Source organism: Saccostrea cucullata, unplaced genomic scaffold (assembly GCF_032062105.1).
Source record: "Saccostrea cucullata isolate Sc308-1 unplaced genomic scaffold, CSIRO_AGI_Scuc_v1 ctg962, whole genome shotgun sequence".
NCBI lineage: Eukaryota > Metazoa > Mollusca > Bivalvia > Ostreida > Ostreidae > Saccostrea > Saccostrea cuccullata.
The window spans coordinates 96,618-110,989 of record NW_026925544.1 but is presented as its reverse complement, the minus strand read 5'-3'; the positions used below and the strand labels follow the sequence as shown (position 1 = coordinate 110,989).

At 32.1% G+C, this 14,372-nt stretch overlaps 2 protein-coding genes across 2 annotated transcripts; one reads left to right on the top strand and one right to left on the bottom strand.

Annotated features, from left to right (window-relative positions):
- Window positions 1-5,934: 5,934 nt before the first annotated feature.
- LOC134269184 (uncharacterized) lies at window positions 5,935-10,305 on the top strand. Its single transcript, XM_062751402.1, has 5 exons — window positions 5,935-6,086; window positions 7,823-8,077; window positions 8,506-8,601; window positions 9,788-9,814; window positions 10,181-10,305. The coding sequence occupies exons 1-5, from the start codon at window positions 6,020-6,022 to the stop codon at window positions 10,303-10,305; spliced, it is 570 nt and encodes a 189-aa protein (XP_062607386.1). The 5' UTR covers window positions 5,935-6,019.
- A 1,921-nt stretch (window positions 10,306-12,226) lies between these two features.
- Window positions 12,227-14,116, bottom strand: LOC134269183 (streptavidin-V2-like). The gene is made up of 2 exons (XM_062751401.1): window positions 14,032-14,116; window positions 12,227-12,639 (listed from the first exon to the last, which is right to left on the bottom strand). The coding sequence occupies exons 1-2, from the start codon at window positions 14,114-14,116 to the stop codon at window positions 12,227-12,229; spliced, it is 498 nt and encodes a 165-aa protein (XP_062607385.1).
- Window positions 14,117-14,372: the final 256 nt, after the last annotated feature.

Genomic DNA, 14,372 nt, shown 5'->3' with positions numbered 1-14,372 from the left:
AGTCTGGACGATGTCCTGTTCGGAGTTAAATGTTGTACTGTTGTAAGTATTATTCCAGTTCAGGCATTGGAATACTTTTTTAAGCTAGGTCCTTTTCATTTTCTATTCTCAATGTATGCTAGTATACTTGCCGTTGATTTTGAAATGGTGTTTGTCCTGATGACTATGGTTTAATATACTTTTTCCACACACTCTGTTTAGTAAGTATAGCTGTTGAAAGTTTGTTGCACTGAAAACTAATCCAGGTATTAGAGAGAAGATTTGTAAGGTCCAACATATATACATGATGAGTGTTCGAGAGATAATAAGAAAAGGATTTAAACTTTCCCCCAGGCAAAGGTAATGTTTCACGCTGTCTTGTATTGATTACACAGAAAAACGCCTCCCATTTTAACTTGATCACTTTCATTTGATCAGTAGCTTCGCATAATTTTTAAGTACAGAATAGACATCTAAAATCTATGCAGACGTTTAACATTTTAATATCCAATTCTTACTTAATGCTTGTTTAAAAACATTTTATATCATGCATATCTTAACGATTGTTTGTTAAGCTGAAAGAATTCTTAAATTGTTAAATAAAATTAAGTTAAACTGCTACATTCTATATAGAGTCTTAACAACTGCTTGTTAAGAATACCAAAAGAATTTTAAAGGATTTATTCTTAAAATCCATTTGTCACAAATACAAAAGGAAGACAAAAAGTATAAAGTCTTCACAAGCGTTTTTCAGAATACCAAAATAATTCCATATATTTAAAAAAATGATAGTTAGAAATGGAAAGGACTTCAAAGTAGAGTCTTAACAACTGCTTGTTAAGAATATTGGTAGAAATGCAAAGGAAGTCAAAGGGAATAAAGTCTTAAAATTACTGCTTGTTAAGAATGCACACTAGTCTCTTTGGCACCTGATCTCTCCTCTCGATTTTTTGATGCGAGAGTCTGTTGATTCTTATTTAATTTTTGTAACCAGTAGAGGTTAAACCGGCTAACAAGATGGCAGATTTGAAAATACATGTGAGAATTTACTTTTTAAACAAAGACATGTGCGTTTTTTGTTCCTTGTAAAGCAGACAGAGGTATTTTATTATAAAACCAGATAAAAGTAAAGGCGCAGCCTCTGACTTTTTAAAGAATACAGATCTTAGCATTCGAAAAGAATGTATCAGCCAAAATGAATGAAAATCCATACCGATTTCTCGGTATGGTTTGATATTACAAAAATTATCCATAATCTCGACAGAGTCTGAGAAAAAATATATTTTATATAATGTACAAGGAATTTCAAAAAATTTTTCTTGACAACTGGTTGTTAGAAATGCAAGAGACAATAGAATAAAGTGTTAACAACTGCTTGGTAAAAATACCAAAAGAATTTCATGAGATATATGATGTAACAAATGGTTTTATAAATGCAAAGGAAGACTATTGAACAAAGTCTTAACAAATGCTTGATAAGAATGCTAGATGTAAATCCATGGAGTCCTTTCAAAATGTTCTAGAAAACTAGAATAAAAATTTCATGATCAAACTTCCACGTCCCGGCTTAGTTTTCAACGGTCTAAGATCTAAATTCAACACCTTTGGTCTCAGTTTGGACGTTAAAAAATGATTTTTCCAGTCAAATAACGTTGACATGTCGGCAGGGGATGTTCATCCTCCATGGCACCTATCCCACTTCTGATGTTTTGGAGGTCCGTGTTTGCTCTGCTCTTGTTTTGTATTGTTTTTGTATTGTATGGACTTTGATATTGAAACTGTTCGTAGCATGCTCTACGTATGTGCGATTTCTAAAATGAGGTAAGTTATCTTAAACAAGTTGATGAAACAAATAAAAAAATTCATTTTCATAAGTTCTATGGTCATTTTGTGAAATACAATTTATCATTGAGTCAAATGCTGACTGGTTTTTCATACTAATTGTTAGTCCATTATTTATACACTGTTGTGACGGAATCATGACAAGGAGTGACCGTTGTGATGTTGGGGATGCACACTCCTCAATGGCACCTGATCCCATATGATTTTTTGGTGGTCCGTGTTTGCTCTGCTACTGTTTGGTATTGTTCTATGACTTTTGTTGATTACTTCGTTATCTCTATATTTTTCATTCAGTTGCATTCATGATGTTAAAAAGCCTATTTTGCAATTTCCATAACCACGTGATCTGAGAAAACACTTGCTGATATCCAATTCTCAACATTTAGATATATCGACGACGCATTGTCAATTAACAATGGTAATTTCCGTTCCTAAGTCGATACGATATATCCTGATGAGATTGAGATAAAAGATACCACAGAGTTTCATACTTGGACATTTTACTTGAAAAAGACGTTAATGGTAATCTAACAACCAAGCTATATGATAAACGTGATGACTCACTTTCCTATCGTCAACTTCCATTACTTATGCAGTAATATAACTTCAACAACACGGAGTATATATATCTTAGTTGATTCGATACGCAAGAGCATGCTCAACGTATGAACAATTTCTAAAACGAGGTAAATTATTGACAAGCAAGTTGATTAAACAAGAGTAACAGTCGTCTCGTTTAAAGTCATCATTTTGTGAGTTCTATGGTCGATATAATGACCTTGTCAGCAAATACAATTTATCATTGAATACAAATATTGATTGACGTTTTTCATATTAATTGTTAGTCTATTATTTATACACTGAATTGACGACAGATTTTTCCGTTATTTCCCGATCATGACAAGGAGCACAAGGCGGATGTGACCGGTCAGCAGGGGATGCTCACTCCTCCATGGCACCTGATCCCACCTCTGATGTTTCGGAGGCCCGTGTTTGCTCTGCTCCTATTTTGTATTGTTTTATGGACTTTGAGATTGAATACTGTTCGTTATCTCCATATCCTTCTTAAAGGTAGACTACAAATGCTTCTTAACAATAAATATTTTAAAAAGGACTAAAATAATTATGATAACAAAGAAACAGAATGAGTATTGTTACATGAACGCTTTCCAAGCGGTTAATACGCCCGATTAGAAATGGTGAACAGATAAATGTTTGCGAATGTCAGTGGTTATCACGATGAAATTTTACTGTTATAAAAGATTTTTCTAGTTTCTAAAATTAAGCTAATGTTTTAGTATTAATATTTAGTTTCATATTCTGATCTTTTCTTCTGCTTATGAACCTTATTCTTCTATGGACAATATACCGGGATTTGTAGTTTGAAATAAGTTGTGTACATTTGTATTCCCAGTAGATATTTGGGAAAGTCTTCTATTCCAGCCACTGTCATGCGTGTACCGATTCTCAAAAGCCGAGGTATAAACCGAAATCTGTCCCACGATTGTTTCAGGTTGATAAATGAATTGTTCTCTTAAGTCTTTAAGCAATGCTACACAATCTTTGACATTGAACTTGCGTCATATACCGGTTTATTCTGCTGTTCAGTTATAATTTGCCACATTAAACATGAACATGTATTCCATTAATAAAAAAATCGATCCTGTTTTTTTTTGTCAATGCAGTCATGCAGTATGAATTGTACATATATCTACTTCAAAGAAAACGACTAGTTCAAATAACTGAATCTGGCCCATGTGTATTTGTAGCTCTACACACTACAATTTTTTGTTGAGAAATTAAAGAAAAAGATATCATCTTCTCGGAAACTAAATTTCTGGATGTTATAAAGAGTCAAGGCCATTGGAGAGAATTACGAGGTATGTTAAGGACATAATCAACACACCTTACCTACTGATAATTCTTCAAGTTATTCTTAATTTAAGATTATAGTGTCATTAGATGTTCATAGCGAAAAAGTCAATATGCATCACCAGGGATTTTGAAAAGATATGATCATGAGTTGAGGAAAATTTTTGTTAAATTTAAATAAAAATATGCAAAAGTTATAGAATATATGTTCCACGTGTTTGGTTTTTCAAAACTTGTTGTAGAAGAAGTGTACAACAGCATAGATAAAGATGTTAAAAAGTAGCCCACAATTCGTTTAAGCATCGGAACTCTTCAATTCCAGCAAAAAATACAATAAATATTACATGGCGTTCGGGAGAAGTGTTAAGCGTCGAGACTGTCAAGCCTCTGAAAAGAAACCAGAACTCTAGAACAAGATTAATTGATGCAAAACATGAAAACGATCACAAAACGCGTAAAGCATCATTTCAGTATTTTATAGAATTTTTGCAAATATATTTTCCAAGGAATAAAAAAATCAAATTATTAAAAAGCAAAAATTACATTACCAAGCATGGTACACTTAATTTAAAAGCTGTTCCTGTTTTATTAACGCATGGAAAGTGCCATTTTTGCAACTGTAATTATTCATGTATTCAAAACGAAATTAACTACCTTTAAAAACGTTAAAAACTAATATATATTACGTAATTACATTACAGAAACTTGCTACGTTTTCCTTTTATAGCTTTTGCACACCCACCTTGGGGAGCAGTTCATACATTTACTTTTTATAAGAAAATAAATTAATGAATATCTGCTGAAAAGTGAAAATTAAATTGAAACGTAGAAAAGCCATAAGGAGAAGGTTAAAGAGAATTTTTAAAAGGTTTCATTCAATAAAGAATTATCTCATCGAGACAATGAAAAAAATGCCTCAATTTCCCATGTGCACATTCTAAAACAACTGAATAACGGAGCGTGGAAGAAAGAAAAAAAAATATATTCGTTTTAGATGCAAACATTTGACATCAAAGTAAACACGTTTTTTTCAACGTCAACGCCTCTGTCATTATGCTTGGCTTTGTCAATTTTAATTTAATAATCCAAGATGTTAATAAGGACCTTAATTCACTTATTTTAAAAGAATCCTTAAAACGGAACCCTTATCTTTCAACTAGCGTCATGATTTTATAAATATTAGTGTATGAATTCTGTGGAAGATTGGCGATGGAAAAAAAGTAGACCTTGACACTTTCTCAGAATTGATTAATGTATCGCGGGTGTATTTTAAAATCTCTTATAAAGCAATTAAGGGTAATATGATAATCCTTCTACAAGTAAGTTTAGTAAGTAAGTTAAGTAAGTTTAATAATTCATCTATGTGAAAAAATAAGATAATTACAAAATCACTATGTAAATATTTGTCCCAGCTGAAAAAAGCAGGTAAAAACATTATCTTTGTAAGGTTAGATATTAATTTGTATTTCAGCATGTTTAGAGAAACTGAGATTTAATTCTACAAGTAATAATCCAACTTATACCCATGTACCCCCTTACTAAGGAAGAGATTTTTTTTCAAAATAGTATGTCAGTTTTGAAAAATTTTTATACTCCCAACAAATAAAATAAATTTTAATTAAAGTCAATTATCCATCGCTATCAGATTCCGATATATCTTTGAAACAAAGAACAAACAAAAATTCATAGCGGGTTCAGGTAAGTGTTCCACAAATCCTCTTTTTTCTTTTCACTAAAACATTAACATCAGTGAAAGGGAACCTTCAGTGCAACAATATATTCGAGAAATTCCAAATAACTTTTGGAAAATCTGAAATCACAAAATTGTTTGAGACACCTCCAAAAATTAAATCATTTATGTTATATTTTATGCATACGTATTGTACATGTACTCTGATATTTTCACTGCATGTAAATTTCTAGTCAGTCTCTAGGGGATCACACCTGTACCTTTAACCTATGTACATGTTTTAGCCTGTATTGTTTAATATTAATTGACCCCCCTTAATGGTTTGTTTAATGAAATGTAATAATCGAAAAAAAACTGCATATCTATGTTTGGTAATTTTTGATGCACTAACAGACTAATAATTGGCAAAGGTGGCATAAATACTGCATATTTACAGTACTTTTCTTTATAAACAAAAGCATGAACACAATTTTTATTACTAGTTGTGTAGCTTTGTTCTTCATAAGCATCCCATTACCACAAGAAATTATATTTAGCCTACTTACATGTTCATTTACGCCAATCCAAGGCTAAACTATATTTTCATTAACCGCATTGCATCTGCGCCAAGTTTACGGTCACTGGTGAAACAACATTATGGAGTTATATGATCACTTTTATCGGATTTTCAATTCTTCTGTGCTTGTGTTGTTTTCTTGTATGGGTAAGCGGTTATTTGCTGATTGACAAATTTCAGATTTCTAACTAGAATTATTGTATCTAACTTCAAACACGGTCTTGTATTTTGCTCTCTAAACGCATACAGGGTGATCCAAAATATGTGTCTCTTACACTCGTTTTCTATCACTCTACCTCTCTCTGTGTATACAAGTACAGCGTAATGTTGTTTGACATATTCTTAATTTGAAAATATTCTTTGTTTTTTGTGTTCTGACCACTTGTAATATTGTTGCTTATATATTTTATTAGATCAAGTATTGTTTTCAATGTTTGAGGCGGTATTGTAAATAAACTAAGTCGGAGTAACCCGCATGTGAAGCGGTGATGATGCTGGTAAAACCATGTGCCGCAACTCATTAATGTCAAAACCTTTTACGTATCAACTGCGCTTCTAAAGAGCATACATAGATCACTCTTAATACCTCTGCAAAAATGCTTCTCGATCAAAGGGTTTTTATTCAAGATACGGGATATAGATATTATACTTACAGAAAACTTTACATGATTGAATTTTACAGTAAATAGCGTCACTTATTACCGTATTATAAGTGGCATCAGATAAAATAAACCATGAAGATAATAAAAAAAAATGATAACAAAGAATTGAAAAATTGGGGTATGAAATTTCACTCAAAGCTAATGACTACACCAGATTATTGTTTATGTATTTAATAATCATTCTGAAAAATCTGTATCATAGTCATCTCCCTCGGGAAATGATGCATTAAGGTCAAGATCTAGTAAATGACCTTAGACTAATTTTTTGCTAAGCCTAAATCAATTTCAACTTTCTTTTTCCCGTACTTTCTTCAGTTGTAGAAAATAGGCTCATTCAATTTGAAATCATATGAAAAGTAAACCGGATACCTATATTAAATTTGAATTTTAAAGATGAACAAACAAATTACACTGTTTTTTCCGAGAGACTTAGGCAATCTGGATACATTTTCTTAATATAATAAAAACTCCCATATTCACGACTGGTTTTCTTAATTTTGCAGTGAAAATGACAGTTTAAAACACAGTTTTCCATCTTGTTTACCTACAAATCATGCCCCGGACCAAGCTTAGTTGTAAAGCATCAATAAAAGATTTTATTTTTCAGATTTGATAAATATGTAGGCACCTTTCATTTACTAGATCTTGACTTAAGTTAGAAAGCCCAAAATCGAATTCCAATGTATGCCGACGTTTTCTAGTTGGTGGTCTTACAAATAAGGACTGAAGATTGTTTAATTTGACATTCTTAACAGTGGGATGAAAGAAACGGGAAATTTTAAACTGATGATAGCGACTTTTCTAAATATAGACTTCGGTACGCGGACAAAAGAAAAAGGGAAACTAAAATGAAATCAAATTCAAATATAAATTCAGATATAAACTTCAAAGTAAAAAACAGTTGGAATGTAAGGAAAAGTTGACCTTTTTGTTTTGTATGACCTTGAAATGACAAATGCAGAACAGATATAAATAAATAATTTGCAAAAACAATAGTGGTTGTGTAAATTATAAATTTTTAAATTATTTATTGGAAGAAAAGAGCAACCTGAAAAGGTGGCATGGTCTTTTCTTATAATCATATATTTTTTAACATTTTCCATTTTTTCTTTTCATAATAAAAAATCAAAAAGTTTTCATCATCTTAAATTCATTTTTTTTTATTTGATTATTGTGTCTAATAGAAAAATTAACTACAATATCATTTTTATATACATTTAGATGTGGTCACGGCCCTTGAATTCAACGTGACGGTACCATTCGGAGCAGAACTCCACCCGGGAGACCGATTCACGGCGTCCTGTAACATCTGGGGATATCCCCCCATTGACCTCGTCACAGATCTGACGGTGCACTGGAAATTCCAGGATAGCTATATTTGTGTTTTTGGAGATAAAATGGAAGATGTTTCTGAAAAATATCAATGTTCCTCAGTAACGGAATATGACCAAGAAAGCTTTATTTTATCAATCTCAGGTAAATGTTCGATTATTTACTGTAGATTGTTGTGTGCGCATTTTTCCCTTGAACAAATTGATCAATGTTCCCTTTATTTGAACAAATTTGAATCGCCTTCTCCCAAGGATACTCTGTGCAAAATTTTGACCAACTAGACATCTAGAACTGAGAAAATTTATTTTTAATTTCATAAAAGTCAACTACAAGTTTAAGCATTTTTTATTTTTATGTTAATTTTTCTATTTATATTGTAAGAACAGAACAGTATATATTAACTTTTTTATTAATACGTTTTATAAAATGTCTAACATTCACAAACGTTTTTAATAGCAATAAATGTTGATTAATTTAATTTTGATATTGAAAATAAAGTATAATTTTAATCATTATGAAAATATTCTAACCCGCTTGACAAGTACTTTCAGTACTTTGATTTCTACCATTAGCGGTGTCTTCAGAAGACAACGGTAATTACACCTGTGAAGTCAAGGAAAAGAAGAAAACATCACCGATGCAATCCCTAGTAGAGCTTATAGTTGTTGGTAAGTTCTGTGATGATTGATTAATTGTATATTGTTTAACTTTCCTCTCGAGAATTTTTTACTCATATGGAAACGCCACCACTTGCCGGTGGAGAGCTACAAATTTTGTCCTATTCTCCACACTTAAGGCCTTTGAACAGGAAGGAATTTTTTTCTTGTCAGCACCCACTTCTACACGGGAGCTCAGTTTATACCGTCTCATCCGAAGGACCGGTCTTCACGTCCCACAGTGGGATTCGAACCCTCGACGTAAGGATCGACTTATACTTCGCGACTCTAAAGCAGACGCTGTAACCACTGTGCCACGGGTGACTTTTGTGATGAAGGTATGAGCCAAACTTAAATTCCAAAGGCACAAGTCGCAGTATATCATGAAAGATAAAGAAGATTAACTGGATAGTATATCAAGAACTATCTGTTGAGCACATAAATATTATTATGATTTCACTGCATCTTTACCCATTATTTCTAAAATTTATACTTTTTTAATCATGATGTTCACAAAAAGAAGCCAGATGGTCGTGATTTTTTTTTTTAAATTCTTTTTCTTGAAACATGCAACAGTGAACAGAAATGACAGCTAGATGGTCAAAGATTAAGATTTCCACACATAGACATTTAGGCCATTTCAAGTTTTTTTTATGTTGAGAGTCGGATAATATCTTTGAAATTATAAAATCAAAATGAAACACAATTTTAAAATGATAAATTTTTACAAATCTTTGAAACGTAATATTCTCTTTTGGCTTTTGATTAGCAACTCTCTCCTTTTTTATGGCGTTCCAAAAATATTTTGCTTTAATAAACTAGTAGTTAAACTTAGTTACAATGTTAAAAGAATTTTTCAATGATGATGATCAGAAAATCTAGTGTTATGCCTTAATTGTTGCTTTATTTCCTTACGGTTTGTGTTTTTTTTTCCTGATAGAAAGATAGGATTTCTAATTTAGGGTGGACGCTTAACAAAGAAAAAAAAAATGGCCTTTTGATGTTTATGTATGATTTTGGAGTGAGTACAAGGTTTCAGTGTGTTTAGTTTCAAAGGGTATTGAAGGGTAGAATAAACTGAAAATTAATATTAATACATTGATTTTTTTTGGCATTTGCAAATCCAATTATTGAGGGAGAGAGAGAGAGAGAGGTCTCATTATATCCACGGTACATGTATCTTTCAATTTCCTTTCAGAACCTACGACAGTGTTACAAATCACGGGTAAGTGCACTCAGTTGAAATCATTTCTTTAAATCATTAAAATGCACTTACAATTCGCTAGTGAAGTTAAAAATTGAACCACCCAATATGATCTCGATATTTAATTTTTACATATTTTATGTGGCAAAAGATCTGAAAAAGAAATTTATAAAATAATGATTTTTTGAATTTTTGTTTTCTATGCAGTAAAAATAAAAAAAGATTTTTTTAAAACAATAATTAAGAATTTATCAATTGTGTGGCACATTAATTTCTAAACTTCTTGTCTCTCACACTAATGTTCTAAGCTTAAAGCAAGATTTGTTTGTTACTTAATCATTTTACAACTGAAGTTAATAAAAGTTTTGCTAATTTTATTTATAACAGAAAATCCAGAAACCACCGCCGCCACAACCATGGCTGCTAAAAACGGATGTCCTTCAAGTCACTTTCAACACCTTTTATTGCCTCTGTGTATCCAAATATTGTCATTTGTTATCCTACATTTTTAGTTAAGTAATGTTACAAAATTTTTACAGCCTGAGTAATGTTTTTTCACATATATTACTGTAAAATATTTTTCTCATAGCTTTTTTTTATAAGCGGAATGAAATTTGCTGTCATGTTTAACACTTGTGATCCCCCTTTTCAAAAGTCGAATTTGTTTTTTAATGAGATTTGTGCAGATTTGTAATTGCTGGATGTGAAATTTCAATAGAAATGAGTTGCGGTTTACAAGAAGTTTTTATTTCAATTTTGTGTCCAACATATTTTATTCAAATTAATTAGCCCCCCCCCCCCCAAAAAAAGAGAGGATTTTTTTAAAAATTTTCCGTTGATGTATTATGTTGTAGGAAGATATCCAGATCTCTTTCATCAACATGGATATGTTTAAATATGATATGATTTGAAATATTGGCCAGTAAAATGCCAATTTTGATCAAGAAGAATGTTTATGTACATGCAGTTTGTTTATTAAAAAGTGAAAACGTTTAATGGTTTTGACATCTTTTAAAATGTTGTAATATATCACTTGATTTTTAAACGTAATATTATGCGGTCGTCCAGTTCTCATTCTTGTTAAATCTATGTTCAACATGTGCCTGCCAGAAAAGTTGTTCATTTATGATTTTATTGAAAATAATATGTCAGCTTCTATAGATACGATTTTAGTAATAGCTATTATCACCATATTTTGCCTGTTGTCGACGTCGCTTCATGTAATATAGTAGGATTTATAATATCGGGGAATAGAGGGTGATTTTTTCATTTTATGTTTTGGAAGCCATCATACATTACTGGGATCGTCGTTTCCGGTTTGATGACCTATATGTATTTCCTAATAATGTATTGTTCTATTCAAGTTATGAATATGAGATCATATTCTACATTTTGGTTTGAGTTATTTTGTAATTTGAAGCTCAAGTTGTTATTTATTGTAAGCATTAACTTTATAATCAGTCAGCTTTATCGGGACTACATTAATTTCGCTAGTGTCGGTAGTTACGATATTCATACGCTACATTGTTCAGCATATATTGTACAGTCTAGAGATGTTTTAATAACATTGAAGGAATCTATTGATTCGTCTAGTCGAGCTTATTTTATGTATTCTATTCCCCTTTGTTAATTTTACATAGTTTTACTTGTTGCGATGTTGTACAGTAGCTTGTGTGGCAAAAGTAGTTCTGTGCGAGAACTCAGCCTCCCGTACAAGCTACTGACTGGTTAAGAGTTCGTACGGCATAATTTCATTGGATAATTTGAGTCATATGACAGTGAATAGGAGGTTATATAAGTAAGCGCGTACTACGCTAAGACAGATTTCAGCTAGTTGTATGGCGGCAACATTCGAAAACTGAAAGAAGAAAACAAAGACGAGGATATTGATGATTTTTGATCAAAACTTTTCTGATCATCCATTACTAGTATCCGTTCTGAAAAATAGTTGGGACAAAGAAGCTGAAACTTGCGTGGAAGTATCTTTAGGTGTGTTTAATTAAATTAAGTAAATTGTTCAGATAATGGTCTCCGGAATAAAATGGGGGCTAAATATGGATATGGGAACGCATATCTTACTTCTACTTTTCTGCTCAGTAATGGAAATATTAATGCTTTGATGAATCATGCTAAATAATGTGACCCTAATCTCTGGTGGCCCCTATATATAGGGTGAGGCCACAAAGGCAAATGATTTAATGAAAGTCTATGAAAATCTTTTGTAGAACAGAAGGGTGAAAGCGACTCAGTTGCCATTGTAGCCCATGGGCCTTATGTCCGTTAAGTTATTTGTTTTATTCTGTAGGAATAAGAACAGATAACACAATTTCATGTGTACAAGTATTGATATTGTATATACATGTAGAATTAAGGTACCGTAAAATAAAATCAAAATTATACACATTTAAGCGACTTTAAAGTTTGTTCGTTTTTCTAACCAACAACATCAGGTGTGCATGGAAGATCCACGACTTTCTGGAACTGGTCCTGATTGGTGTTAAAAGTTTTTTGATAATTGTCCGGATCTACGTAACTCGCCAGAATCCAGTGGGTTTTGATATTATCGTGCGCGGCATAGTACACGCCAGTCCAGCTCGCTACGGACCTGGCATTCCGGAATTCATTCTTATAAGCGACTGACCATCCCACAATGTATTCCGTGGTATTTACCTGTACATATCTTCCGATCAGGTCGTATTCTTTCTCAGCGTTTCCTACGGCGCTGTAATAATGCCCAGATAGTGTTCCGTTTTTACAAGAAAGTTTCATCTCTGACTGTAGTTGATTTCTCCAGACCCCTGCTAACGCACACTGTTCATCGTGTGATGATCTGCAAGATGATGAACCTGAAAAACATCACACTTAATATTTTTACAAGCAATTTACAGTGAGATTTTACTTGCTATTTATGATCAATTTATATTTTTTTCACAACGTGATATACGCAATACTATAAAAAATAGTGACTGAAGGATAGTTTTGACAGTACAGTAAATATGCTTACAGAGAAGTGCGAGGGAAGGACGTGACAAACAATGGTTCGATTCTTTATTACGGAAAACAATTAGAACCAGAGACCGTCTTCATAAAAAAGCACATAAAACTAAAAGAGAATCTGATCGGTCTGAATATAGAAAGGTACGGAATTCGGTTAACAATATGAAGAAACATGCTATGGCTAATTATTACGACAATATTGAAACATATTTAGAGGACTCAAGTAAAAATAATAATAAACTTTATTGGAAATTGATGAAGGTTTCATTCAACATTAAACTCTCTAACGAGATACCACCTATTGAAATATATAATGATAAAGGTGGTAAAAAGTTGACTTACTCTGACTCAGACAAAATTGAAACCTTAAATTCTTTTTTTTTCATCTATTTCTACTATTGATGATTCAAACGAAACACTACCAAACATGTACAATCTATGTAGTAGCACATTTTGTAAAATATCAATTGAAGAACATGAAGTATCAGACATTATTTCAATACTTCCTGTGAACAAAGCTATAGGTCCCGACTGTATAAGCCATAAAATGTTAAAATCCACTCTTCAGTCTGTTGTTAAACCACTCACTATGTTATACAACAGGTCCCTGTCAGATAGAATATTTCCATCTTTCTGGAAAATAGCTCATGTTATTCCTCTTTTTAAAAAGGATGACCCCTCTTTGGTTTCAAATTATAGACCTGTATAGCTGTTATCTTGTGTTAGTAAAATTATGGAAAGAATTATTTTTAAACATATATGTACAATTATTTTCATGGTAATAACCTGTTTTATCGATATCAAGGCGGTTTTTTACCCGGACATTCTACTGTGTATCAAATACTAGAAACATATCATAGTATTGTACAAAATATTGATGAAGGAAAACTGTTGTATGGTTTTTTGTGATTTATCTAAAGCATTTGACAGAGTATGGCACAAGGGTCTCATTATTAAATTACAAACTTATGGTTTATCCGGAGATATCCTTCAGTGGTTTTCTAGTTATCTAAATCATAGGTCACAAAAAGTAATGTATAAGGATTTGTTCTCTTCAAAACTTTATTTAAATGCAGGTGTACCACAGGGCTCTGTATTGGGGCCACTTTTATTTCTGATATATGCAAATGATGTTGCTGAAAATATGATGTCCATGTGTAGATTGTTTGCTGATGATAATTCGCTTCAACAATGTTCATACAATATTTTAGACATTGAATACAAGCTAAACCACGATTTACACATTTTAGAATCATGGTCAGATAAATGGCTTCTAAAATTTAACCCATCTAAAACAAAGGTAGTCTTCTTTAACACAAAGGCCATCTCTATTATGCCAAAATTAATTTTTAAAGGAGATAGGCTAGAATGCGTCCCAGTCCATAGACACTTGGGTTTATAATTGTCACACAATCTCAGCTGGTCTGCATATATTGACGGTATTGTAAATAAAGCTTATAAAAAACTTGGGCTTTTGAAAAAACTAAAGTTTAAATTGAGTAGAAATAACCTTTCAAAATTGTACACCACATTTATTAAACCAATGCTCGAATACGCTTCTGTTGTATGGGATGGGTGCTCT